Source organism: Vombatus ursinus, unplaced genomic scaffold, assembly GCF_900497805.2.
Source record: "Vombatus ursinus unplaced genomic scaffold, bare-nosed wombat genome assembly UNPS02014770.1, whole genome shotgun sequence".
NCBI lineage: Eukaryota > Metazoa > Chordata > Mammalia > Diprotodontia > Vombatidae > Vombatus > Vombatus ursinus.
In genome coordinates this window covers 35,261,332-35,286,820 of record NW_020954548.1, presented here as the reverse complement: position 1 = coordinate 35,286,820, position 25,489 = coordinate 35,261,332, and the positions used below count along the sequence as shown (strand labels likewise).

Below are 25,489 nucleotides of genomic sequence, written 5' to 3'. Positions count from 1 at the left end.
AAGGTGAATGACTACTTCCTTGGGATGTTATAAATGGGATTCATGGGCCAGGTACTGGTTGCATTACTGTAGATGGCTTATGTGGTCCCTTTCAACTTGAAATATTGTTCCAGGATTTTGGGAAATAACTATAGTACAAAAGAGACCATGTCCTATATTGACTTTGCATATGTTTTGTAATTCACTTATCTGTGTACATAGTATTCTCCACTTCCCTGCAAGAGAATACAAGCTTCCCAAAGGCAGGGATAGTTTTGTTTCCTGTTTTCATTTCCCCAGCATCCTGCCCATCACAAAGTGGGTGCTAGATAAGTGCTTGTGGAATGAATACAGACTTATTTTTAAGGTATGAACAGGAAAGGATCACCTGTGAAAGTTAGGAAGTTAGAGGCAGTAAGGTGGTACAGTGGATAGAGTACTGGGCCTGGAGTCAGGAAGATGTGAGTTTAAATCCAGCCTCAGTAAATCCCGGATGTGTGACCCTGGCAAGTCAAAGTTTCCCCATCTGTAAAATGGGGATAATAATAGCACCTACCTCCTAGGACTTTTGTGAGTCTCAAATGAGATACTAAAGTGCTTAGCACAGGAGCTATATAAATGCCAGCTATTATTACTATAAGTTACTTATTCTTGCTTAGTAAGAGATGTATGAGGACAGATGGGTATGCCAGATTCAATGTGAATTCATCAAATATTTATTAAGCAATGTACCACACAACATGTCGGGAATACAAAGGTCTAGGTAAATCTTGATGTGGCCCATACTCTGGACTCACTCTCCCAAACCCCACTCAGACTAGCCAGCTGGGTCCCTACATCTCCTCTCAAGTTTTAGGAGGCAACACTGAGGGGCTGGGAGTGACTTTCCAGTATTATTGTCATGCTCACATGTAGGATGTTCAGGGAAGACTAACACCTCTGGTGTGAATGCTTACCAAGCCCACTTCAGGGCTGCTCAACCACGTTTAGTGTCTACCTGTCACCCAATTTTCACCTAGCTCCAAGATGATGCCAGATGCAGAATGCCACACCCCAGTAAAACTCTCTTGGCAGATGGGCTAAACCCGATTGAGGGTAACCAACAGGCCTCAAACCCATTGGTGGATTAGGGGATAACTACCCCAAGCATTCACAAGTCAAGATATCACCTGTGATGTCATTAATCCTCTTCCAAAATGAAGGACAAACACCACATCATTGATTGTTGGCTTAATTAACTTGTAGAAACAGATATTTACTAAGATGGTATAAGAACAGTTAGTATAAACACCCCATCTCACCCCAAACCAGGGGTACACTCCTATACAATAAATTCAGAGTTCAGAGGAAAGTGGACTTAACCTTAGAAAACATATGTGGCAATGAGTTAACTCACATCTCTTGAGGGTTAAAAGACCTTTTCTCCCATTTGTGGAGTCCTCAGTAAGGTCCTCTGAAGAAGGATGCAGTTTGCTGCCGGGCTCCTTATAAAGTCATGAAGCTCTTTTTCCCCAGAGATTCTAGTTTGTCCTCAACTCCTGAGGAAGATACTAACAGCAACTGCTATTCCAGGAACACTAGCAGGAGACCAGAGAACTTTATATCCTCCAACCTTTTGAAGATGGAAAGAGACAGAGAGAGATGCAAAGAGGCAGAGGCTTTGCCCAGACAAGCAATTCCCTCTTAGGGACTTAGCTGGAACTCCTTGTACCCCTGAGTTGGCCTGTTACTCAAATGCTGAAATCCTAACTGGCTTGCTATTTTATACAGACTCACCTTGAAAGGCAATTTAACTAATCCCAAATACTTCCTCAGTCAATGACTTTCACTCCTTCCAAACTGCTTAAGTACTTTGTGTACAGACTTTAATAGCTTCAGTTGACTGACTCATAGGTAAGGTACTTACTTAAGGTGGGATGGGGTGACTGATTCAAACATTTACCACCCCACTCCCTTATGATGGTTGAGTTAACCAGGCTCTGAGAACTCATAAAGTCTCCTTATACTGAAGAAAAAGCCAAAGTCCTAAGGATTTTCCCTAGCCTGATTACTGGGAATAGAAGGGCCCTCTCTTCCTAAAAGAGCTGTCCCTTAAGCCTTTAGACTTCAAGTTGAAAGGTGAGCCACCTGTGCCAAATCTTTATTTAAACGGTGCATCTTAGCACCTCTAGGCTCCAGCTGAAGCCAAAAGCTGAAATCTATCAGTAAGCAAGCATATATTAAGAATCTATTAAGAGCCTATATAAACCATAAACTCAGTTTGGTAGAAGCCACAAGATAATCAGAAAGTCAAGTGGTAGGAATTTGTATCAGCAGAGACTACACATCATGTCCAGAAACGCACGAAAGTCTATACACTTGGCAGAAACTGAATGCCTCAGGATGCCAGTTGAGAAGAGGCCCTGTAGGAACAATGCTATAAAAGTACCAGAGACCATCAGTATAAAGTCAAAACTGTAAGTTTATCCTGTGTGTCCACTGGCCTATGTGTCTACTCTTCCCAATATATATATTTGTAGGTGTGTGTGCATCATTTATGAGGGAAATGTTTTATTACTGCTTTTCTTTCCATATAATTTCATTAAATGACTTTGCTTTGAACTAGTGGTACGGCTGATAAGTAAACACATCAGTGAGGGCGTGTGAGCTATGATTTCTGCATCTGATTGAGAGCAGCTACAGACCTACAGAGTACCTTGGATGTGGGATACCAAGTTTGGGAGGCCCTACTTAAGAGCTGAGAGGTGCTGCCAGGTGATACATAAAGCTAGCGGTTCCTCGGTTCCTCACCTCAAGAAGCTTAAGATCTGCTTGATAAGAAGCTGTTGTTATTCAGTTGTGTAGGTCTCTTTGTGACCCGATTTGTGGTTTTCTTGGCAAACATTCTGCAGTGGTTTGCCATTTCCTTCTCCAGCTCATTTTACAGATGAGGAAACTGAGGCAGACAGGGTTAACACAGCTAATAAGTGTCTGAGGCCAGATGTAAACTCAGCAAGATGACTCTTCCTGACTCCAGGCCCAGTACTCTATCCACTATGCCACCTAGCTGCCTCAGGGGAGGGGGCTTTGTGTCCACAAACAAGATTAATATAAAGTAGATTAGCATAAGAGCAAAGGAATAACTTCAGTTGAACTAATCTAAGAAAATTTGGGGTGGTACAGAAAAGGCTTCATGGAAGAGGGGACATCTTAGCTGAAGGAATGGATTTTGGCAGATGGAGAAGATAAATATATTCCAGTTATAGAGAAACAGCCAACACTTATCCACAGATGAAAGGCAGATTGAAACTGTATTATGGACAGCAGTTTGTATTTCATTGTATAGGCAACAGGGAGCCACAGATGTAAAAAATTACCTCTAAGGTCCTTTCCAGCTATCACTTCCCAATTTGGGGATCAGAGGAAGGATTCTTGGAGGAGATTGCATTTGAGCTGGGTCTTGAAAGCCAGGATGAGAAAGGTATTTCTAAAGTCTCTTCTACTCTTTTGAGATAGACTTCTCAGTAAATGTGTTATACACCTTAAGTAGCTTCTTAATAAATGCTGAATGATGTGACCTTTTCAATCCTCTATGCGGAGTGTCCCCAACTTAGTGTTCTAATCTAGTAAAAATAAAGAGACCCAAGAAAAGCGCTGGGGCCCCATAGGTAAGGCTGGAGATGACCTTGGTAGTCCGAGGATCTGAATTCGAACGTGACTCAGTATCTTACAGCCTGAGTGACCTTGGACAAGGGCCTTGACCTCTCTGGGCCTGGCAGGCCTCCACCGTCCAATGGAAGGGATGCTTTCCAAGGTCCCTGGCAGCTTCTAGGGCTACAAGCCTACAGTTCGTGGGTACTCAAGGCGGATGGGTGGGGGAGGCAATGCCCGAGCCTCGCAGGAAACGCGGCCTGGCTGGGCCTAGGCCAGTGCCAGGACTCTCGAAGCCTCCCCCGCCTGCTCTGGACTCGAGCTCACTACACACAGGAGGGAGGGCCTCGAGTTAGGCCGGTGCAAGAAGGCAGCTCGAGGATCGCCCACTAAATTCCTCCCCCGCCCTGGCCCCGGGTCCTTCGTTCTCGCCCTTCCCCCACACTGTAGCCCGCCCCTCCCCCATTCCGTCCTGGCCCCTGCTGTCACTTAGGGACCGTCTACAATTCTGCTTCCGTCTGTCCTGCAGGAGCCGGAGTTTTGTGCCGAACCCTCTCATTGGTTGAATCTGAGGTAGGTTCCGCCTATTCCTCCAAAGTGACCAATCCGGAAAGGTTTCAGAGGTCTCTGAGCTTGTGGGGGTCATCCGGATACTGAGATGCTCGGGTTAATCTGCAGGCCTCAGTGGACTTTTCTCCAAGGTCTTTGGTGCTATCTGACTAGGGGACCTCGGGGACTGGCCACCTTGAGGTGCCCTTCCGAGCATCTGAAGAGTCCTTGGGATTTCCTTCGCCCCCTTTTCGTTATTCCTTCTACGCGTATCTTCAGATGAACGAACTCATTCCGAAAGGTAGTTTGCAGATGGTCCCTAATATTAGGGACGCGGCTCCTTTAAGTGTACAGGTAGCTAAGTCCCTGCCTGTGGAAGAAATCGCTCCTCGGGGGTCCCTACGCCCGAAGTTCGTACCCCATCGCGTTCCCTGGGGAGGCGAACCGGTCTAGCCAGTGCGGCCGGTGGGACTTCGAAGGCACGGGCGAGAAGGGGAGGGGGAAGGGGAGCCGCGGGAGCGGCGGGGGTGGTGGCGGCGGCGGCACGCGGGCGCAGGCGGGCGGCGGGGCAGCCCGCGGCTCCCTCCCCCTCCCCCCGCCCCGCCCCGCGCCGCGCCGGGGTCCTGCCGTCTTGGGTCCGGCTGCGCGCGGAGCGGGCTCCGGAGGGAAAGTCCCGAGACAAAGGGAAGCGTCGCCGTAGCCACCGACCATCCGGGCACCTTCTGCCTCGATCCGGGACACTTGCCGGGGGCCGCGGCCGCGCTGAGGTGAGGCGACCCTCTCTGGGCCGGGTCGGGCCGAGCTGGGCCCAGCAGCGGCGGCAGCAGCAGCGCCGCTTCCCTCCTCCCTCCTGGCGAGGCCCGGCCCGGCTCGGCCCCATTCCCTCCTCTTATTCGTACCCGCCTGAGGCTGCGGCCATCGGGCCCGGACCTGGCCTGGGAAATGGAGCGGGGCTGACCGGGCTTTCGGACTCCAGAGACCGGCTGAGAGCTGGGACGCTTCTCTCTCCGGGGACCGGGCCTGGCCACCTCGGCGAGTCTGTCAGCCCCTGAGGAGGCTGGGGTGGGGGTGGGGGCGCAGTCCGGCTACTCTCCTCCATCCATCCCTCCTGGGAATCTCCGAGGCCCGGGAAGGGCCCTTCTAAGTAGGTAGACGGGGAGGACGCATCTCCCTCTCCATCCTTGGGGAGGAAAAGTCATCCTAGCTGAGGGATCCCCGACAGAAGGGGCTAAGAGCTCATCCTGTTCAAGGCTCCTCTTTTGCAGATAGGGAAACTGAGGCCCAGGGAAGTGAAAGGGACCGGCCCAAGGTCACATGTCCAGACTGAGTCAGCTCCTTCCTTTGGCTGCCCAATTTTTTACATTAAATCCTGCTAGCAGAGAGATGGAAAGACTTGGGAGAGGCATGCCAAGTATTCAGGGTTTTTTGAGCTGGGAAAGGAATAGGTACTGGGAACTGCCCTAGGAATGTGATGGGTTTCTTAAAAACGGTATTAAAAGGCTGCTCGAAACTACTACCATAATTGTACAACGATGTCAAGCACCCCTCCCCCACTCCATCTTTTCCCATCAATTTTGATTGATTAGACTTCTGGAGTGATGGAACACTTCAGCACATTACAGGGGTTTTGTGCACTGCTGAGGAACTTTAAGGCCCCCAGAATTGAGTTTTTCCCCAAATATGGATCCGATGATCCGGTAGTAGCGCTGCCACCAAAATAATACCTACGTGAAACTTTAGTGAGAGGCTAAGGGATGGGTGCATTATAGTCCAGAATCCTATGTGATTTTACTGATAAAACTTTAAAAATTATCTAGAGGTGGACAAAAACTTAATTGGGTTATTTAGCTTCTCAGTGATAGCAGTGGAATTCTCTTTTGCCCCACCTCCGAAAAGAAAAAGTAACAATGCATCAGGTCTTTGAAAGATAGAGCCAAAATGTGATTGGTTGGATTAAGAGAAAGATTTTTTTTTTTTTAAGTATTTTAATCTCTAGGCTTAATTTTATTATTAACAACTCTTAGGTTTGCTAGACAGGTCTTGCCTGATATAGAGCAGAAATTGAGAAAAATTAGCAAGAGGGAAAACTGGATTGCCATTTTCTCTCTTCAGAGTGTTGGCTATTATAGACCTTACCCCCTACATACTCATGCTTTTTTTTTTTTTTTTTAAAGTGTGAGCAGTTAATCTTCTCTCCTTTATCCTTGAATTCTCTTCACTTTTTAAAGAAAAATGCCCATTCCCTCTTGCATTCTTGGCAGTATTTCAGAGATGCTCCTATCCCTTTAGGAAGAGTGAAAGGAAAGTCCAACTTTTTGGTTGTGAGGGGAAGACAAAGTTAGCAAGAATACAAATGTACAATAAGTCCACCAAAAAAAGACTTTTACAATTATTTCTTTGGTTCATGGGCCCAGTTAGCATTCTCAAACATACAGAAAATTTTGAACAGCTGGTTTTCGTGGCTTAAGATCAAAACAACATTGCTAAGACCGAAAGTTTTCCTGAAGTACACTAATTCCAGATGAAAGGACACATTAAAAAAAAATTATGTTTATTTTTCAGTATCACTATTAATAGTGTTACTTGTTATGGGAGTGATTAGAGAGCAAAGTTGCACTTAAAATGAAGTGAAATTAGAAATTCGGGTCCATGATTTTAACTTTTTTTTTTTTTTTAATTTAGGCTTTTACTAGAATTAAAAGGAATGGTGGCTTAAAAACATCTTAAATGTCTCATTAATAGGGGAAAATGCTGTTAGGATCTGATGTGAAGAGGGACTTTTCTAGGATTTAACTAACTTTTGAATTCATTCCAAATTTGTTGTGGTTCTATTACAGAAATATATCACATACCATAGCCTTGAATGGTTAGGAGATAGATACTTTAGAATGGTTTCGGTTTCTAGTTCTGAATTGTTAAACAGATGTGCCAGAACTTAGTTTCGCTAAGTGATGTATCTGATAGTTACTGTTACGTACCTGAGGGTTATAGAAGGTGTAATGGGAATATGAAGCATTTTAAGTGTGATTCAGGCTATCATGTAAAGATCAAGTCATTATCAAAGGCAATGTAAGGAAGAAACAAAATTGCAGTGTTTCAGTTTAACTTGGTATACTTAAGGAGTGTTTTTACCTTGTCTCTGAAAACTTGATAAGGTTATTGCTATTTCTTCATGACTTAATTTTTCTGCTTTTAAACTACTAGGAGCACTTGGTTAGTCCATTAAGTGCTTAGTTTCCGAAGTTAGACCAATTTTAAAGTGGGATCTGGTTTCTTGTAATTATAAGGTAATATCTGACTTTTCCCCTGATTAAACAGAGAATCCTAGAATTGGAAGGGACTTTATACAGTTCTTACAAGTGTACATCTAAGCCCTCTTTAGTAGCATTCCTAAGAATAGCAGGAAGTACTTAGTCTAGTATCCAGATATACTAAAGGGGAACAGGTAATTTAGGCTAAGAGTAAGGGTTGGTATTGAGAGATTACTTTGTCCAACAACCCCTAGCCATCATTCAAGGTATAAATAATTTCAGGAAGAAAAGCCATTATAGAGTTTGATTTTTTTATGTATAGGTAGTTAGGCTTGTATTATAGAACAGAAGTAAGCAGTTCTTCCCCAATATACCTGTGGAATAAGAGGCAGCTGTAGTTTTTCCATTCTCCTACCTCTTATAAAATCATAGAATCTAGAGCAGGAAGGGACTTTAAAAATCATCTAATCCAATACTCTCATTTTACAAATAGTGAAATTGAGACCCAGACTGGTTGAGTGACTGGCTCAAAGTCCTTCAGGTAGTAAGCTGAAAAGCCTCTACTTAGCTCAGATCCTTTGATTCCAAAAATCATCATTTTTTGCCTTTTTCCTTTCTTTTCTTCCTAATTATACTTATGCTTGCTTGTAGGCATTGCTCATTCCTATTGATAGTACTCAAAGCTATAAAGGTTTGACCTCTGCACTACAAGATAGAATAGCGGTCTAAGAATCAAAAGATCTGTTTTGATTTCAAGCTCTTACTGGATGACCTTGAACATCACTTCAATCTTTCTATGTTTTGTTATCTTTGAACTGGCTATGTGGATTTTGTTTTGTTTTGTTTTTTTCCTCCTCATCCCCTAGGGATGTTAAAAGGATCAAATGAATTTATCTAAGTTTATTGAGCACTCCCAGCTCTTGCAGCCGTTTACATATTAAGGTGGTTCAGGATTATTATTAAAACAGATGCCACTGAGTTTCAGGTTTTGTTTTGTTTTTAAGTAAGAACCCTCATTCATGGCCTTTCAGAAGTAATGTGGTAACTTCTTTGGTGATATATTCAGCTGTATATTGCCTTCCTTAACTTTCTTTGAATCCAGTTATGCAAGACTGAATAATTTATATTTGTGAGGAGGGTGATAGGCAGGGCAGAAAAGGAATTGATCCATACATGGGAAAGAAATGGACTGGCTAAAATTCTGGAAGAGTACTGTTTTTTGCTTTTGGGGTTTTTTCTTAATAATAAACATTGAGCATGTAATGTATATAAAGCACTGTTAATCATTAAGGAAGATCTAAAAATTACATGATTCTTGTCCTTAAGGAATTTACAGTCTTTTTACATTTTTTTCCTCAGTTACCTGTACACAAAAAAAATTAACATTTTAAAAAAAATGTTGAGTTCCAAATAATTTGATATAGACTATACCTGTGTAGTCATGCAAAACATTTCCATGTTAGCCAAGTTGCAAAAGAAAACAAAGATCCAAAAAAATCAAAGAAAGTTTAAAAAAAAAAAAAGCCTTAATCTGTGTTCTGACTCCCATCAATTCTTTCTCTGGAGGTGGATAGTGTTTTTTCTCCATAAGTCCATTGGAATTGTCTTGGATCATTGTATTGACCAGAGTAGCCAAGTCATTTACAGTTGATCATCATACAGTATTGTTTTTGTGTACAATGTTCCCCTGGTTCAGCTCACTTCACTTTGCATCAGTTCGTGTATGTCCTCCTAGGTTTTTCTGAAACCATCCTGTTCATCATTTCTTATAGCACAATAGTATTCCATCACAATCACAGTACAACTTGTTCAGCCATTCCCCAATTGATGGGCATCCCTTCAGTTTCCAATTCTTTGTCACCACAAAGAGCTGTTATAAATATTTTTGTACATATAGGTCTGGAGGAGTACTGTTGCTGAAAACATTAATTTTGTCCAAGCTTGATGTTTTATCATTTGGATGCATTTTTTTATGGAGAAGGAGGGACTAAAAAGCTTCAGGATAAAGCTGTCAGTCTGTGGTAAACACACACAAGCAAATCCTTGAAACCTAGTTCTTCTGGTAGTTTGTTTGAAGATATTTAATTGGAGGGTGTCTTTCCTCTGGTGTTCCTGGACTGATAAGATGTATATGAGTACCTTTCTTGCCACATGATGCATTTTCTTGGACTGTTTTGCTGTGTGTTAGCTGGGAGAGTGGTGAAATTCAAGTAATCAGCATGTTTAGCTTTTGTCAAGAGTGGATTAGAGGGGGTGGAGTGTCCATAGTTGGGTAGAGAGAAGTATTTAAGCCACTTCTAAGTGACAATTTATAATATGAGGTTTTCACTTTTCTTTCCTGGGCCTTCTGTTATTAGTGTTAGTGCCCAAAGCATCATTGTGAGTAATTTTCCCTGGATTCTAGTACCTATCCTAAAGATATGTTGTGTTTTATATGGGGCATTTCTTTTCACTAGAGCTGGGTGGGTGATCTTTGACATTTCATGAGACTTAGAAGTGAATAAAGTAGATAGTTGTACTAATGTATACTACGGAATTGGCATTGCCACCTTTTTTCTGAAGGAAAACAACATATCCATACTCTGACTGTACTGCTGAAGATATTCTCTTAATAGTACATCTAATACATAATACTACAATCTAGCTTTTGTAGTCCTACTTTTAAGTGAAAGATTCCTTTGCCTTCATACTAGTACTTGGTATGTATTTGAGTGTCCATCTGAGTAGCTCTTTTATATCCACAGGGATACTGATGCCCTCTAAGGTTTGTGGGGCTGGTAGATAGCACTGTTTTATAGATGAGGAAAGTGGGGCTTGGGTTTAGTCACTTCTCTAATGCAATCCAATTCTCTCCCCAACCACATTTCACAGAATATCTGTGTGGATTTGACAAATACAGAGTACACAGGCTGATAGGAGCTTGAGTTTCATCTTTCCTTTGTCCTCTCCACTTTGTAAAGTGGCTAATGAGAAGAAAAAGATCTGCCAGATGGGGGAGAGAGAGCAAGGTGTCCAGATAATCTAGTTAATTGTATTTAGTGCCTATCTACCATCACAGTCCCCTTTTTCTTCTCTCTTGGATGTCTCTTTTTCTCTTTCTTTGTGAATGAGGGAACTTTAGTTTTCATCCACAATTAACAGGCTAAAGCTCTTTATTCTTTAAATGTGCCTTTTTTCACTTGGGACCTATCCTTGAATTCTGGGCCCCAGGACAGGATTCCCATGCTCTTTTTTGTTAACTGTAAAATAAGCAGTTCTCCCTTCTGGACAAGAACTCCGTAATGATATGGTTGGATCTGGGCTATATAACTGTCAAAGTAGTTGCTGCCTGGCTTCAGCAGCTTAGGAGCAAACACTGAAACCAGTGGCACAAGTTCCGAATTCATATGATGCCACAGGCCATCATCCATCCCTTCTATGCTTTAGCCTTTCTGACATTACTCCTTTGCTGTTTTGGCCTTGTCATCATAGTGAGATTGTGCTACTGGCCAGCTTCAATTTTGACAGTTTAGATAGAGTTGTATTTGTTAAATTCTTATTGTGTTGTAAGGCAATGCATTAGGCTCTGGGGTTAGAAGGACAAGATTAAAAACAATCCTGCCTTCAAGGAGCTTATATTCCACTCATAAGGGGAGGAATGAGATTTGGGGGATATGGGTGAGTGTTATAACAGTACTTTTGTGCTGTTGACCCTTAGGAAGGCTAATAGAGGAGAGAGAGAGAGTGAGTAACAGGGTAGAGTGAAAGGTTTGGAAATATTACTTAGAACTACAGGCCAGATCTGATGTTTTGATTCTTCTGTGAGGTCTTCTTTTGGTAACTGCTTTAGTTTTGTCAATATAGTGAGCACTAATTTCCTCCTAGTGTAGTACAAACATCAAACACTGGGTGGAGTTATCTTGCCAGCATTACAATCTCTTGCGTATTAATTTGATTCCTTTAGTAATCTGTGCTTGCTTGAGGCAAAATGTAATGGATGAAAATTTTCAGGCTTCCCCCGCCTCCCCCCAAAAAAGTGGTGGTAGAGAGAAGGGTATAAAATCAAGTGGTAAAGACTGTCTTGACCTAACACTATCTCTTTCACATTTGTACTAGAGGGACTTTGAATATGTCTGGAATAGCCCTCAGCAGACTTGCACAGGAGCGGAAAGCTTGGAGAAAAGATCATCCTTTTGTAAGTACAATAGAGTTTCTTTGTAACATGCAAAGTGTAATTTAGCCTTTTCTTAATTGAACTGCTAGCTAGGAACTGTTTATTCAGGTGTGTGACTATGTGCCAAACTGGTTGATCTAGTCAATAGGATTTGTTTCCAGAGCATTTGAAGTGAGATCTTCAATTGATGCTTTTGTTTTTGTTTCTGTTTTTTAAACTTAGGGCTTTGTAGCAGTCCCTACGAAAAATCCAGATGGCACAATGAATCTCATGAACTGGGAATGTGCCATTCCAGGGAAGAAAGGGGTAAGATTTCTCAGTAGCTTGCCTTTTCTACCTGTCTTACACTTCAGCAGAGGCTGCAAATAGGTTGGAGTTGGCCTATGGAATGCAAAATAAAGTCAAAACTTTCTGATGTAACCTTTTCCAAAACAAGCTGACTGCTTGTTTGTTTTCCCATTTGCTTATACTTTCAAGGTACTGCTAGTGCCTTGGCCATCCATCCACTTAAACTTCTAGGTATTTACATGTAAGGAGGCCATTTTAGCTTCTGATTAGAATATTGACCCGGTAGGGTAGTTAAGTGATTTTAATTGCTTTACTAGGCTGGATCACTTTTGTTCTTGTGCTAGAGACTGCAACTTCAATCCTGGACAGCCATCTTCAAAGCTGCTTTAGATGGCTCAGTATAACTCATTCTTGTGCTGGAAGACTAATACAAAATATGTGCTAACAGTGGGCTAAGATTGCCATTGTCACATACAGAGAGAGTGTGTCACATACAGAGAGAGTGTGTCACATACAGAGAGTGTGTGTCTGCATATTACTAACCATGTCAGTTTATATTTTCATGGCATTGAGAAGAAGGAAATACTGTGATACTCAACTGCTAACTTGTTTTCTTCAGCAGAATTTCCAGAGTAGGACTTTGGATAATTTGGAAAAGAGCCTTATAAATGAATAAAATGATTGATCAGGACCTAGAAGGAAAGATTGCAAGAACTATTTAACATGAAAGAACTCTGGGGGAAATAACAGTTTCAGAATTTTTGTTTAAGTATGCATGTATTTTAGAAACTGGGGTGTTTTTGTCTTTTAAATACTCCCTTAGCCTAAGATGAGGCAAAATAGATTTATATAGTTCCAGAACAGACTTTTGCAGATTTTATGATCAGAAATAGGAATCTTTGCTAGAAACTTTTGGAACTGAGACATGATGGTTTGTGTAGTTCAAGTGTTAGGCATGAAGCAGTTTAATCCTCTGAATCCCATGAAAAGAATCATGGGTATCCTCATTGACTTCAAATTCTTGGAGACATTACTTGTTCTAGTCAATCAGCAAACACTTATTAAATTCCTGTTTTGTGCCAGGCACCCATCTAGATGCTGGAGATACAAATACAAAGCTTGAAAGAATTCCTGCTGTCAGGGAACTTAAATTAATTCTGTGATGGTCGACATTTCTGACTCTTGAACAAAAGAATATGTACTAGATTACCAGAACCTTTCTGACCTAACTGGTCAGAGTAGCTACTTAGGCAGGTCTCTTTGCTCAGGCATATAATTTCAAGAAAGACAGTGCTGCATTCCAAACAGTCCATTCAACTTTTCTTTTCCCCTCCCTTCCCCCCCGCCCCAAACTATTTTGAATGGGACCTACTTAGATTTCTTTCCAAAAAGTAGCTTCTTACTCCCTTATTTTGTGAGTAATCATAGGGAGATGTATAAAGTGTCTGTGGCCTTCTACAATTCAGCTATTGTCTGATACCCTGCTTCCAAGATAAGGCAGATGCATTTCCCAGAGAGAAAGTTGGCAAAGTGTGGTATTTCATAAAGTAAAAATATAGTTGTAGTTTTTTGTACTAGAACTCTGAAATTCATCTGAATTAGAGCTAGGAATACAGTCTCTGGTTTTTTTGGGGTTTGGTTTTTTTTTGGTTGTTTTGGGTTTTTTTGGTGAGGAATTAAGTTTAAGTGATTTGCCCAGGGTCACAGAGTGAGTGTTATGTGTCTGAGGCTGGATTTGAACTTGACTCCAGGGCCAGTGCTCTGTCTACTTTGCCATTTAGCTGCCCTGTACAGCCTCTGTTTTGACACCCGGAAATCTCCTACTCACCTAAGATGAGCAACAAAGAAATTGTATCTAATTGAAATCATGGGGAAACTTGGGTAGCAAAATGTAGCCATATATATAGTAATCTTTTATACTCCTTTACCAAAACACTATTCCTGGGATTTAGAACTATCAAAGTCTTTTAGTTCAGGTTCTTTCTTTTGTACCATTGCTTTCAGTGCTTTTCTGAAAGATAAATGCAAAGCAGAGACCTCCACCACATGCCATCATCTGCAAATCTTAATTGTGGTTTTTTCCCCCCCTTAAAATATAGGTCTGACTTTGTTACCCATTTCCTCAGTAAACTCCAGTAGCCTCCTATTAACTTCCAGCATCAGATATAAAATCCTTTGGCATTTAAAGCTTTTTGTTATCTGGTCTGTTCCTCCCATTCCAGCCTTCTTTCATTCTACTCGATAATCCAGCCATAATTTGAACACCACACTCCACATCTCCATGCCTAGAATGCACCCCCTCCACTTCTGATTCTTAAAATCCCTAAATTCCTTTAAGCTTTAGCTCAAATGCCACTTACTCTAGAAGGCCTTTTTTGATTCCTTCCAGCTACTGGTGCCATCTCCTCTAAGGTTACCTTCTATCTGCTCTGTATTTATCTTGTGTGTGCTGATCTTTATATGTTGTCTTCCCTCATTGGAATGTAAACTTCAAGGGTGAGAACTATTTTTGTTTTGTATCCTTAGCATACTACCTGGCACATAGTAAGTGCTCTCAGTAAATGCCTGTTGATTAATTGAAATTGTGTACAAGCTCCTGGCTCTCTATGAGCTCTATTTGTGTATTTATTAGGTTATTTTGTTTAAAGTGACTATATGGATACTGGACAGATCTGGGGTGTATAGTAGACATCAGTAATCATCTTCCCTGTTTCTACTTTGCCTACAAAAGAGGCAAATGACATGCCTAACTTTGGTTTAATTCCCTGGCAGACACCATGGGAAGGAGGTTTATTTAAACTACGGATGCTTTTTAAGGATGATTATCCATCTTCACCACCAAAATGTAAGTACAGTAAAGTCTAAGGCAGGTCTTCTTAACAGTTTCTACTGCAGTACCCAAAGGTCTCCTGAGATCGTGTGATTGCTGAAGCCATTGGGCCTACCAAAGGAAAATTATTTAGCCATTAAGAGAGACTGAATGCGTAATTGAGATGAATGTGACTAACTTGAGATTCACTCTGATCACTAGCTCAAATGCCTCATAGCCACAGTTTGAACTGCAGTTTATGTTCTGTGTGCACCAAGGCTGTTGGGTCTTTGCCTGGAGATTGCAGAACATTACCTGCTCAAAACAGCCCTTTTTGGGCCTGGGGATTTTTTTGCCCAGATTCAGAAATTCTTCTTAATTCATTGTACAAACTTCATTTGTATCTTCTGTTCATATTTTGAATAATGTACAGTCCTCTAAACAGAAGGTAAGTTTGGGGGAAAAGATGCAATGACATTTGAAATTCAGGATCCTTAAAAACCTCAGTATTTTGATATAAAATTCATGGCCAATTGTTTGCAGCAAAAATTGTTGATGTGAGTGAATCTTCAGAACTATTTTCCTGGAAAATTCTGGAAATTTCCTGGAAAAAGTGGATTATTTTTATTCTGAATTGGTGATATATACCCCACCAATTAAAAACCCAGAATATGGATTTTTTCACTGAACAGATGGGCTTAGATGGCTTTAGATCAGGTTGGCCAAGTCCTATAGTGCCATTGTCAGTTCCATACCTACCCATGTAATCATAGGATGTTTGAACTTAAAAAGGATTTTAGAGATGTAGAAACTGAGAGACAGTAAGTAATTATTTGCCCAAGGTTACACAGTATAGTAATCGGCAGAGCTAGGAGTTGAACCAGATTCCAAAATCAGTGTTGTTTTAACTATACCATACTCCACTCGCCACGGTCTCTGGCTGCTTTGGAAAGGTGTGCTAGATCACAAAAACGGGTGGGAAAGAGTTCGTCTTCGTTCCACTAATCCCCTTAATAGAAGGGAACATGAATGAGATTGCTAGTCTGTGTTACATCCTTTCCCAGAATCTCTGGACCTCTTTCTAGCTTTGTTCTTCAAATTGGAAAGGAGTTTTTTTTTGGTTTTTTTTGGTTTTTTTTTTTAAACCTCTCTCCAGACCATGATCACAGTTTGTAATTTTGTCTAAAAAGCTGTTAGCATTTTCCTCATAGTTTAGCAAGGCCACTGGGGATTGACTATTATATTAGTGTTGGGATTTGTTGGGGGGAGAGGGGGGGCCTACTAAATGTAAAATAGACTCGAGGTGTGGTAACTACTGGTAGGCCTTAGAAGTCCCTATTTCTTATAAAATACATTGGAACTCTACATTTTAATTCATCTTGCTTTCTTTCCCACTATTTTCTAGGTAAATTTGAACCACCGTTATTTCACCCAAATGTGTATCCTTCAGGCACAGTATGCCTGTCCATCTTAGAGGAAGATAAGGATTGGAGGCCAGCAATCACAATTAAACAGGTAGGGAAATCTTTCCAACTGGAGAGTTGGCAAAAAGACTATTTGTAATCTTGAGCAAACCAAGACATTGAAGCTACTTTTGCAGAACTACAGGTTTTTACTTTAAAAAAAATTTTTTTTTTAAAGGCATGACTCAACTTTTCTTGTCTCCTATATAGATCTTGTTAGGAATACAGGAACTTCTAAATGAACCAAATATTCAAGACCCAGCTCAAGCAGAGGCTTACACAATTTACTGGTTGGTAATTCATTCTGTTACTTGTTTTTATTGTATATGATTTGTTTCTTTTGACTTGGGTGCTTTTGACGAAAAGCCTGTTCTTAAAAAAAAAAAATGTGCCTTGTATGGCAGGATTGACTATAGAGGGCTAGCTAAACGTTAGTGTGATGTGCTTCACATGAGAATAAGCTATTTGAATGACTACAAGCTACACATTTATTGCAAAAGAAAGTAACTCCCTTTGGAGTTTTGCTTTGAGCCACTGTAGAAACCTGGGAATAGGTGGGGTGTATCAATCAGTTTGTTTGATGGTGAGCAATAGTAATACCAACCCTTTTGCCACCTGTAGCCTTTCTTAAATTTAGAGGGAAAGGGACTCTGTTGCTTAGCATATTGACTTACTACACACCTACTTTGTCTTGTAGATGAGCCAATGGTGTGCATAAGGGACCTTGCAGAGGGACAGAATAGCTATATTTGTGTGACAAAAGGGTGTAACACAACAAAGTGTCATCTTTTTGTGGACATAGGAAAAAAAACTGAGAGGCTTGGGCATTATCATTTTAATGATGGCTGTGCAACTTTAGTTCCTCACTCACTTTTACCTTCTTAACTTGCCAATTAACCTTATTTTTCCTCTGCTTTGACTATGTTGTGTCAGCATTTAATTACAATAAGGTCCATTTCTACGTAATTTTCTGCCATCTTTGATTGTAGAACACTGGTATGATTTATTCAGAATCCCAAATCAGACATTAAACTTATTTTATCAAGCAAAGTGAAAGGAAAAGCACACTTTGTGCAGAGAAGTGATTTCCCCAATCTCTGCCTGGGCCAAGGGTTTTGGGATCTTTCCACTCCGCTTCTAGAATTGTAGAGGTATTGAGTCTTCAGGTACTCTCTGAAGAGGGCAGGTTATGAGATTTTTCTTAGCTCTCGGCTTTCTATGCCTGTTGAGTTTGAGCATCTGTCTTATCTTTTTTGCTTCCCACAAAGCCATGTGTAGAAGTTACCTGGGTTTGGGAAGCAGCTAAGATGGGAGGAGGGAGCAAGGAATATAGGAAAAGCAGATAATTGTTTCAACCTTGGCATGAGTGATATAGTAAATTGCCCCATCCCTTAAATATCCTCCTTGGGAGGGGGCAAGGATGGGTGCATTTTCTGTGGCTAAAATTAGATGAAAGATGTGTAAGTACTCATTATAGTATAAAACCTTTTTTATCCAGATGGAAATGGGGTTGTCACTGATGAGTAATGTGATATATTAGCCCCCTCCCATTGGGAGACAAAATGACTTTTCTGTGCCTGTGGTCTAACTCTTAGGGCAGTGAAGGAGAACAGAGAGTTTGTTTAGAATTCACTTTCTGAAGGAAAAGAGGGAATTTGAAAGTTGAGGTTGATCACCTGGAGTCGCATGCAAATATTAATAGGATTTGGGAACCTGTAACATGAAAATTCTTGAGTGATGTAATTCTTCACATGACTAAGTGAAGAAAGAAAAGCAAATCTCCTTTTGAAAATGGGTAATGATGCACATTTGGGAACCAGGTACAAGTATATGCATCAAGCAAATACGTTATGACATTTTGGATGTGGACATTTGGACATTTTGAAATGACTGGAGAATGAGGTTGCTTATATAATTTTGCAAGAATATTCACCATAACATTCCTTTTAAAAATAAGTTCCCTTTTTGTATTTACTCAATTTATAGAATTTAGAGAGGTAATCTATTTAAGGTAGTATTTCAATAGAGTTATGGCTCTATTCTAGGGGGAGGCTATAAATACTGAAGTAGAGCCAGATGAACTCATGACCTTTTATACGCATGGAACAGGTGAGCTGGGGTAGAATTAGTGCTGGCACATCACAAAATGGTGTTCATTCAACTTTGGCAAGGGTGTATCTTCTTATGGAAAATCTACCTTCTTGAGAACACAAACATGTTACTTTTATTTGGAAGCTAAACTTAAGCTTGGGCTCTTAGATTTTATTTTAAAGTTGTTAACTTAGAAAACTTGGCCCTCTCATTACTCTGTTTCATGAAAAGCCAAACTAATCTCTGATTAGTTCTAGATCATGAGCATAACCCAGATACTCTTGGCTCTCTTGAAACAGGTCCTTTGAAGGGCTAGTAGAGCAGCCTGGCAAGTCTCTAGGAAAAGAGGGTCCAAAAGTCGGTATGGAGAATCAGCACTCAAGGGGCATTTTTGTGTCCTTTGGGTTGGCAGGAAATTTGAGCTTTGGGGTAAGGTCTTGTGAAAAAGAATAAAGACCCTAATTAGGGATTGGAAACCAATTGTTAAAAAAAAAAAACAAAAAAAAACAGCATTTGGCATTTTTAAAAAAATTATTAGGTGATACAGCATCCTTAGGAAGATATTTTGGTTTTGATTTCATGGGACTTTTTAATTGTATAGCTCAGTAGGAAAGTTGAATAGTAATTCATATTTCCTCCCTCTAATCTAGGAGTTAAAAGCTAGACTGGTATATGACCCCGGTATCTTAAGTGATCAGGGGACTCAGTGCTGGGCAAAATTTTAAGAAAGCCAGCAGTTTCTTTGCTCAGGTCCCTTCTGCCAGGAGATTACTGGGGGGAGAGATAACATTGTGTATATGTATATGTACTGAACTAGCCATGTAATGGAAAGTTGTTGGCACAGAGTATTTCTGCCAGGTAGTAGTGATGCAAGCTTCCTAATGTCAATTAGTAGTGAGTTCAGGAGAGAAATTCTATAAATATTACCTTCCTCAGTCAGTTCCCAAGATGTTTTCTGTTTCTTGCAGCAATCTCCTCCTCCACCAAATAAAAATTGCCCACCCTTACTATATTACCAAATTTCTAAAGCAATTAGGACCACAGGATTATAAATTCGGAACTGGAAGAACCTTTTCAGAGGTCCTTTAGTCCCGTCCCTTCATTTGACAGATAAGGAAATTGAGGCCTGGAGAAATGAAATGACTTGTCCAAAGTTACACAAGCAGTAGGTGTCAGAGATGGGATTCAAATTCAGGTCCTGTGATTCCAAGGTCAGCCCTCTTTTCCACTACACCCTATCGATGATTTACTTTTATAACTATGGTCTAAGATTTTTCTCTCTTAGTGGTTGGGTGAGTGCTGACCACTTTTCCCTTTTGAAAATTAGCAGTATCTGCCTCTTCCACTCTAGCACATCCTAAAGGACAGGTAAATATAACCTCGAGGACTTAGGCCAGGGGTGGAGAACCTGCAGCCTGGAGGCCACAAGTGACCTTCTAGGTCCTTGGATGTGGCCTTTTGACTGAGTACAAGTTTTACAGAAGAAATTCTTTTATTAAGGGGGTTTGTTCTGTGAAGTTTAGATTTAGTCAAAGGGCCACACTTGAGGACCTACAGGGCCACATGTAGCCTCGAGGCCATAGGTTCCCCACCCCTAGGTTAGGCTTTGACAGTGAAAAACAAAGGAATACATAAGAAACAAGAGAAATCAAAAGCTGTTTGTGGCTTGTTTAAAGACTTAGAAATTAAGGTTAAAGGAGTTATCTAAAATGTGTGAATGTTTCAAGAATGAAACTTAACAGTGTCAACCAGAATTTTGCTCATGCTTTCCAATTGTATACCACTCTCCTAACTCTATAATTATGGTTTTAATTTTTCCTGTCTCTAAACCAGTCAATGTATACCATTCTAGATGGTCTTTTGTAATGGAAACCAAAAGATTTGAATGGATGAAAACTTGAGTGTGTGATAATTGAAAGGGGTATGTGATTTTGTTAGTGTAGTGTAGGAAGAGCTGTCACATGCTAGCAATAAATGCCTTCTCTTTTCTTTCCCATCCTCTGTTTTGCCCCAGTTCCTGAGAAGGCAATGTAGAATTGATTGTTTTTCCTCCTGCCTCTCAGCTGATAACTTTTCTCCTACATTGTTAACCTACTCATTGAGCAGAGTTCAAATGGTAAGCTCTTCCCAAATCATACCTTGCCTCCTGTAAAAATGATTCATCCCTCTCACCCACCTTCCTACTCCTGTCATCAGGATTTACTGATGTTCATTTATAGGTTTCCATTTATAATTAGCTACTGCTCTGCCTCTATCTTAACTTTTCTTCATATAATAGCTGACTTTGGAGTTGGAGGACCTGGTTCAGATCCTGTTTCTGTCATTAAACTACCCATGGGCAAGTCACAACCTCTCTGGGCCTCATTCTCCTCATCAGTAAAATGAGGAGGTTAGATTAGATGACCTTTTATAATTCTTCTGCCTCTCGTCGTCCTATAGGGGCATTCACCTACTTATTATTTCTAAAATACTCTTCATCTAACTTGATTGTTTCCCTCTGGATTCTTTCCTTGTCCTGGGCTAAGTATTCTTTCTTCATGGATTCTGTATACGACTTGTCTGAGATCTACTATACAAAGCCAAACATTCATGGTAGTAGGAGCTGGTTTATCCTACTATGCAAAGCCAAACATTCATGGTAGTAGGAGCTGGTTTATCTAACGTGCCTTTCTCTTTCTCTCTCTATCTCTCTCTCTCTTTTTTTTTTTTAAACCTCAGCCAAAACAGAGTGGAATATGAGAAAAGGGTTCGAGCACAAGCCAAGAAGTTTGCACCCTCATAAACATCGATCTTGTGGCATCTTAAAAAGGAAGGGATTGGTTTGGCAAGAACTTGTTTACAAAATTTTTGCAAAATCTAATGTTGCTATGTACAATGACTATTCACTTAGGGGAGGGGGTTGTGTGTGTGCCATTTTCCATTTTCGCCACTTGTATACAGTTCTGAATTCGCTGAATTGCCCCCAGTTTTTTCATACAGGGTCTCTTCCTTCAGTCTTTTGTATTTTTGATTGTTATGTAAAACTTGCTTTTATTTTAATATTGATGTCAGTATTTCAACTGCTGTAAAATTATAAACTTTTATACTTCTATAAATTCCCTAGTATCTAGTTTCATTTGCTCTCTGATGCAGGCATGCTTACAAATGTTTAGAACTCTATTTAGCCTCTAGCTGGCTGTATGAAAAAGGAAGTTGATAACCTCTCCCTTTCCCTGCCCTTAATTTGTTTTTCTATCTTTCAGAGACTAGGTTATATTGCTTACAAGCCCCAGAGATCCAAAGTCAGCCAGCATCTCGTTTCTGCATCACTTCCTTGTGTTTATATGGCGTTTTGTCTGTGTTGCTGTTTAGAGTAAATAAACTGTTTATATAAAGGTTTTTGTTTCATTATCTTCTTCATTAAAATGAGTGCAAAGAAGAGGCTTATAGTTTAGACTTTGTCTTCAAACTAACATAGCCACCCTTCTGTTGCCTACTCTGTAAAGACCTCTGTGTATAGACTTATCTCACTAGCCCTGCAAATTAGGGCCAGCCTGGGAGCATTCCAATTGTTTGTTTGGCTTCTTGGTGACCTAGGAAGCCCTGATTGGCTCTTATACCTTGTCCTTCTCCTTTTGTAAATACTGCTATGTTAAAATATATATATATATATCTGTATGTATAAGGGTTTTTTGTTATTGTTGGGGTTGATTTTTTTTTCTTTTCCTCCCTACCTTTGGGGGGCTATTCACTGTTGGACTTACTTTAAGCCTGGTTAATCTGAATTGGTTTGAACTCTCCCATTTTAAACATCCAACTAAGAGATTGGTGAGTACATGGCCCATTGCCATGTACTCTGCTGAAATGCAGAGCTTCAGTGGTTCCAAGAGGCATTTTGATAATTAAGTTCTAAGTACAAAATGCCAGACCAAAACTAAGACTAAACTAAGGTCTAAGAGATTTAGAAGACTGGATATAAAGCAATAACTGAGCAAGCCAGTCTGAAAGCTGGGTATACCTGGCTAGGGACCCAAACCTAGATTAACCAGATGATGATTCACTTGTGCTGTGTACTTTAATTCACTGGTAACAAATGAGCTTTCCTCTTAATGAAAATGGCATCCTTCTACTCCAAAGAGATCTGTTTCGACAGTGGGATGGAATTGATGACTTGGAGAATGCTCCCTTTTTAATATATTCGCAAAAGAATCTCAGTTCTTGGAGGTGAGCACCATAGGGTGGAAATCACTGCTTTGTGAAAGGAATGACCTCATTCTTCATCTCTCTGTAGGGAGGATCTGGGGAGAAAGCGACTTGCTGTTAGTGCCCTCTCACAGTAACCATACTCTTCCTGTTTTTCTTTGTTTGAAAATGTATTGACTGGCTTTGCAAACAGGTTGGAGGTTTGATCCTAAGTCACATGCTTCTGGTATCAATGGCTGCCTTAGAATCACTTGCATGTTCTTCATTGCGTGCTCTCGTAGGCAGTCTTTCCAGAGATTCCCCTAGAGTAGGCTTTTAAACCATGTAGGTCATAGGCATTCACTCCAGCTGCACGCTTTGCCTCCAGTGGTTCAGTCCACAAGTGAAAGTCTGCATGTGTGTCCAACCCATAGAGCTGTGGGGCACAGACATGCTTTTTCAGCAGGTAGTTAACTTTCTGTGTATCTAGGGAATAACACTTAGTGGTTTCTATTGCATGAGACTCCAGTTGGGCACCTGAATATTGTTTCTGGCACATGCCCTGTAACCCCAGTTGTACACTGAGAATGTAGTGAATCATAGTCAATAAGCATCTAAGGGGCCTTTTCATTTGGCTCTTAAGCTTCCTGAAATTGTTTCCTATTAAATAAGGTCATTCTAATTTTCAAAATTACCTTTAATTTATTGGAACAGGAAACTTGGGGTGGGGGGAGGCCTTTTTTTTTTTCTTTTTTTTTTTTTCCCCCTCTCTACCTCCTTCAACCCCAGCTGGCAGAGTATGACTTTGGGGGTGGGGGGGAGGGGAACTGCCAAGCAGTCTCTGCTCCAGACTTTCAATAGCTGGTTTGCTGAGCCTTTGTCAGTCATGAAAGATGACTCTCACAGCTGTTCCATGCACTGATGTGTGGTGATTTAATTAAGGACTGATGTTTGAGGTGGGCCTTAAAAAGAAATAGAACTTTAGGAGTCTCAGCAGCTTGGAGTCAAAACTCACTTTAGCTGTGGCTATCAGATTCTGCCAGTTTTGGCAAAATATATGTTGGAAATAGATAGGAATTAAGAGGTGGTGGGGAGCACCCAGTGTTTGTTTTAAAAAAAAAAAAAACAAAACCAAAACATTCCTCCCTGATATTGGGAATATAGGGATTCTTAGTGTTTTAGATTTTCAAGAGCATCAGATGGTGGACTTGATCAGAGCTTTTATCAGAGCTGTGAGGATAGCAAGTAACTGATTCCAAATTAGAGAAACCACTTTTAAGAATTATGTTAAATCCATTGCTCCTTATGGAAGTAGACCTTTCTTAGATCAAAGTTCTCACATTTAAACAAGCTAGAAACTGAATCTAGCTCTTTAAACCCTCTGATCACCGTAATGATTGGACATGAAATTGAGCTGCCTGGTATCCATAAGCAAGGGGGTCATTCATCTGAAACATTGTCAGGCTGGCTCTGAAGGGACTACGAGACCAGTGTCTAGCTCACATAATATTGCTGCCTTCCCTCACAAAGATTTCCCCATTCATTGGGGAAAAAAGCTAATTGGAAGGAAGATGCATGGGCTTCATACCTTCTCCATGTAGGGAAAGACTGCTTCTGGCCCAAATAAAACTAAACAGAATATGAGATAATATTTTTATTTTCAACAACACAATGGTAGGATATTTCCCATCTAAAACCCCTAGGCTAGACACCTTCTAGCATGTCATCGTCTAGAACTTGGTTCAATTCGAGGTTAATTTTTAAGATTTTTAGGATTTTCATTCACTTCCAACTCCATTTGAGGTACGAGTGCCTTGTTTGCTTGCTTAATATATTTTGTATTGTTCACTAGTTCCTCAGTTTGATATTTGCAATTTATTTATAATACAAAGAATATGACATGGGTAATTCAGCTGGATTGTATATTTGTAGCCTGCTCCCAGAATGTCTTATTTTGTAATGACTGAACTAAATCTAGTAATAGTTAAACATGTATATGGTTAATATATATGGAAATACAATATATTTTATAGTTAAAGTATTCTAAAGTAATTGATGTTTCTAGCAAATTGTAGTGATTTAAGGCTAATGAAATGTTTCTTTTGTACCACAATTCTGACTTAACAAAGATGTGAATCTTGTAATGCGAGGACTATGAAATTTGATCTTCCTGTTTTTAAATGTAAGGAAAAAGATTGTGTTCCCAGCATGAGAATCCTATAGTAAGGAATTGTGGGAAATAGGTAACCACTGTATCTGAGAATCCTCTCATTAAAAAAATTTCCATAAAATTGATATGTAGGATGTTTCCTTTTCATGCACTGCCCTTGTCGTTCTCCTGGGTGGTAACGAGCTTTGGAAAGTTGAGACTGGTGTTGGTATCCTTTGCCTCAAGGGGCTTCCTCCCATCCATTTGCCTTGGACTCTTAAGCTGCATGCTTCAGCACTCGCCTGACCCAGGAATTCTGGGAGGAGCCCCATGGTGAGAAGAGATTTGGTTGTGAGGACATAAATCCTCAATGTCCTAGGGACATCAGCTAAGTTAATACCTCCCTTTCAGGTCTATGCGTCAGCGTTCCTAGGCAGATACAAAACCTGGAGTTAAGTACATATAGTAAACACATTGATTTGCCTTGTTAGGATTCTGCACAGGATTGAGGGGGTTGGTATGTATCCCCTCTTTAGGGGAAAGGAACAATTAGGCATTGGCCCTCCTTTAGAGCTCAAAGGGACCTTAGAGGCTGTTGATTCCAACTCCAGTATTGTACAGAGAAGAAACTGAAACTCAAAGAGGCGAATTGCAGAGGGTCGCTCAGTAATAAGCATTTGAGGCAGGATTTGAATTCCAGTCTTGACTCCAGATCTATTACTCTATGAAGAGCTAGGCTATTTGAGGCATTGGACTGTTTCTTGCTCCTGGGCTTTGTTTTTCCTCGTGCCTTTCAAAGAATACTCCCTATGTGGGTAGGGCAAAAGGAACCTTTCAAGACCCACTGGCGAGTCATAGCGTTTAAATTGTCTTTTGGCCCTATGTTATATGAACAAAGTTCATGTACGAGGTGTATGATCTGGACAATGATGATGCGCATCTCTCCTCTGCTCTTCAGAGTTGTAT

The 25,489-nt window shown here is 40.7% G+C and overlaps 2 protein-coding genes across 3 annotated transcripts; both read left to right on the top strand.

Moving 5' to 3' along the window:
• The first annotated feature begins 4,294 nt into the window (after positions 1-4,294).
• Positions 4,295-21,589, top strand: UBE2I (ubiquitin conjugating enzyme E2 I). 2 transcript variants are annotated; one of them, XM_027862893.1, is made up of 7 exons: positions 4,295-4,459; positions 11,505-11,583; positions 11,785-11,868; positions 14,623-14,695; positions 16,065-16,174; positions 16,333-16,412; positions 20,932-21,589. In XM_027862893.1, the coding sequence occupies exons 2-7, from the start codon at positions 11,518-11,520 to the stop codon at positions 20,993-20,995; spliced, it is 477 nt and encodes a 158-aa protein (XP_027718694.1). In that variant the 5' UTR covers positions 4,295-4,459; positions 11,505-11,517; the 3' UTR covers positions 20,996-21,589. The 2 variants fall into 2 exon arrangements, with proteins under 2 accessions (XP_027718694.1, XP_027718695.1); XM_027862894.1 differs by lacking the exon at positions 4,295-4,459 and adding an exon at positions 4,784-4,925.
• Positions 4,438-5,210, top strand: LOC114043635. Its single transcript, XM_027862703.1, has 2 exons — positions 4,438-4,459; positions 4,570-5,210. Exons 1-2 carry the CDS (start codon positions 4,438-4,440, stop codon positions 5,208-5,210), a joined length of 663 nt encoding a protein of 220 aa, XP_027718504.1.
• Positions 21,590-25,489: the final 3,900 nt, after the last annotated feature.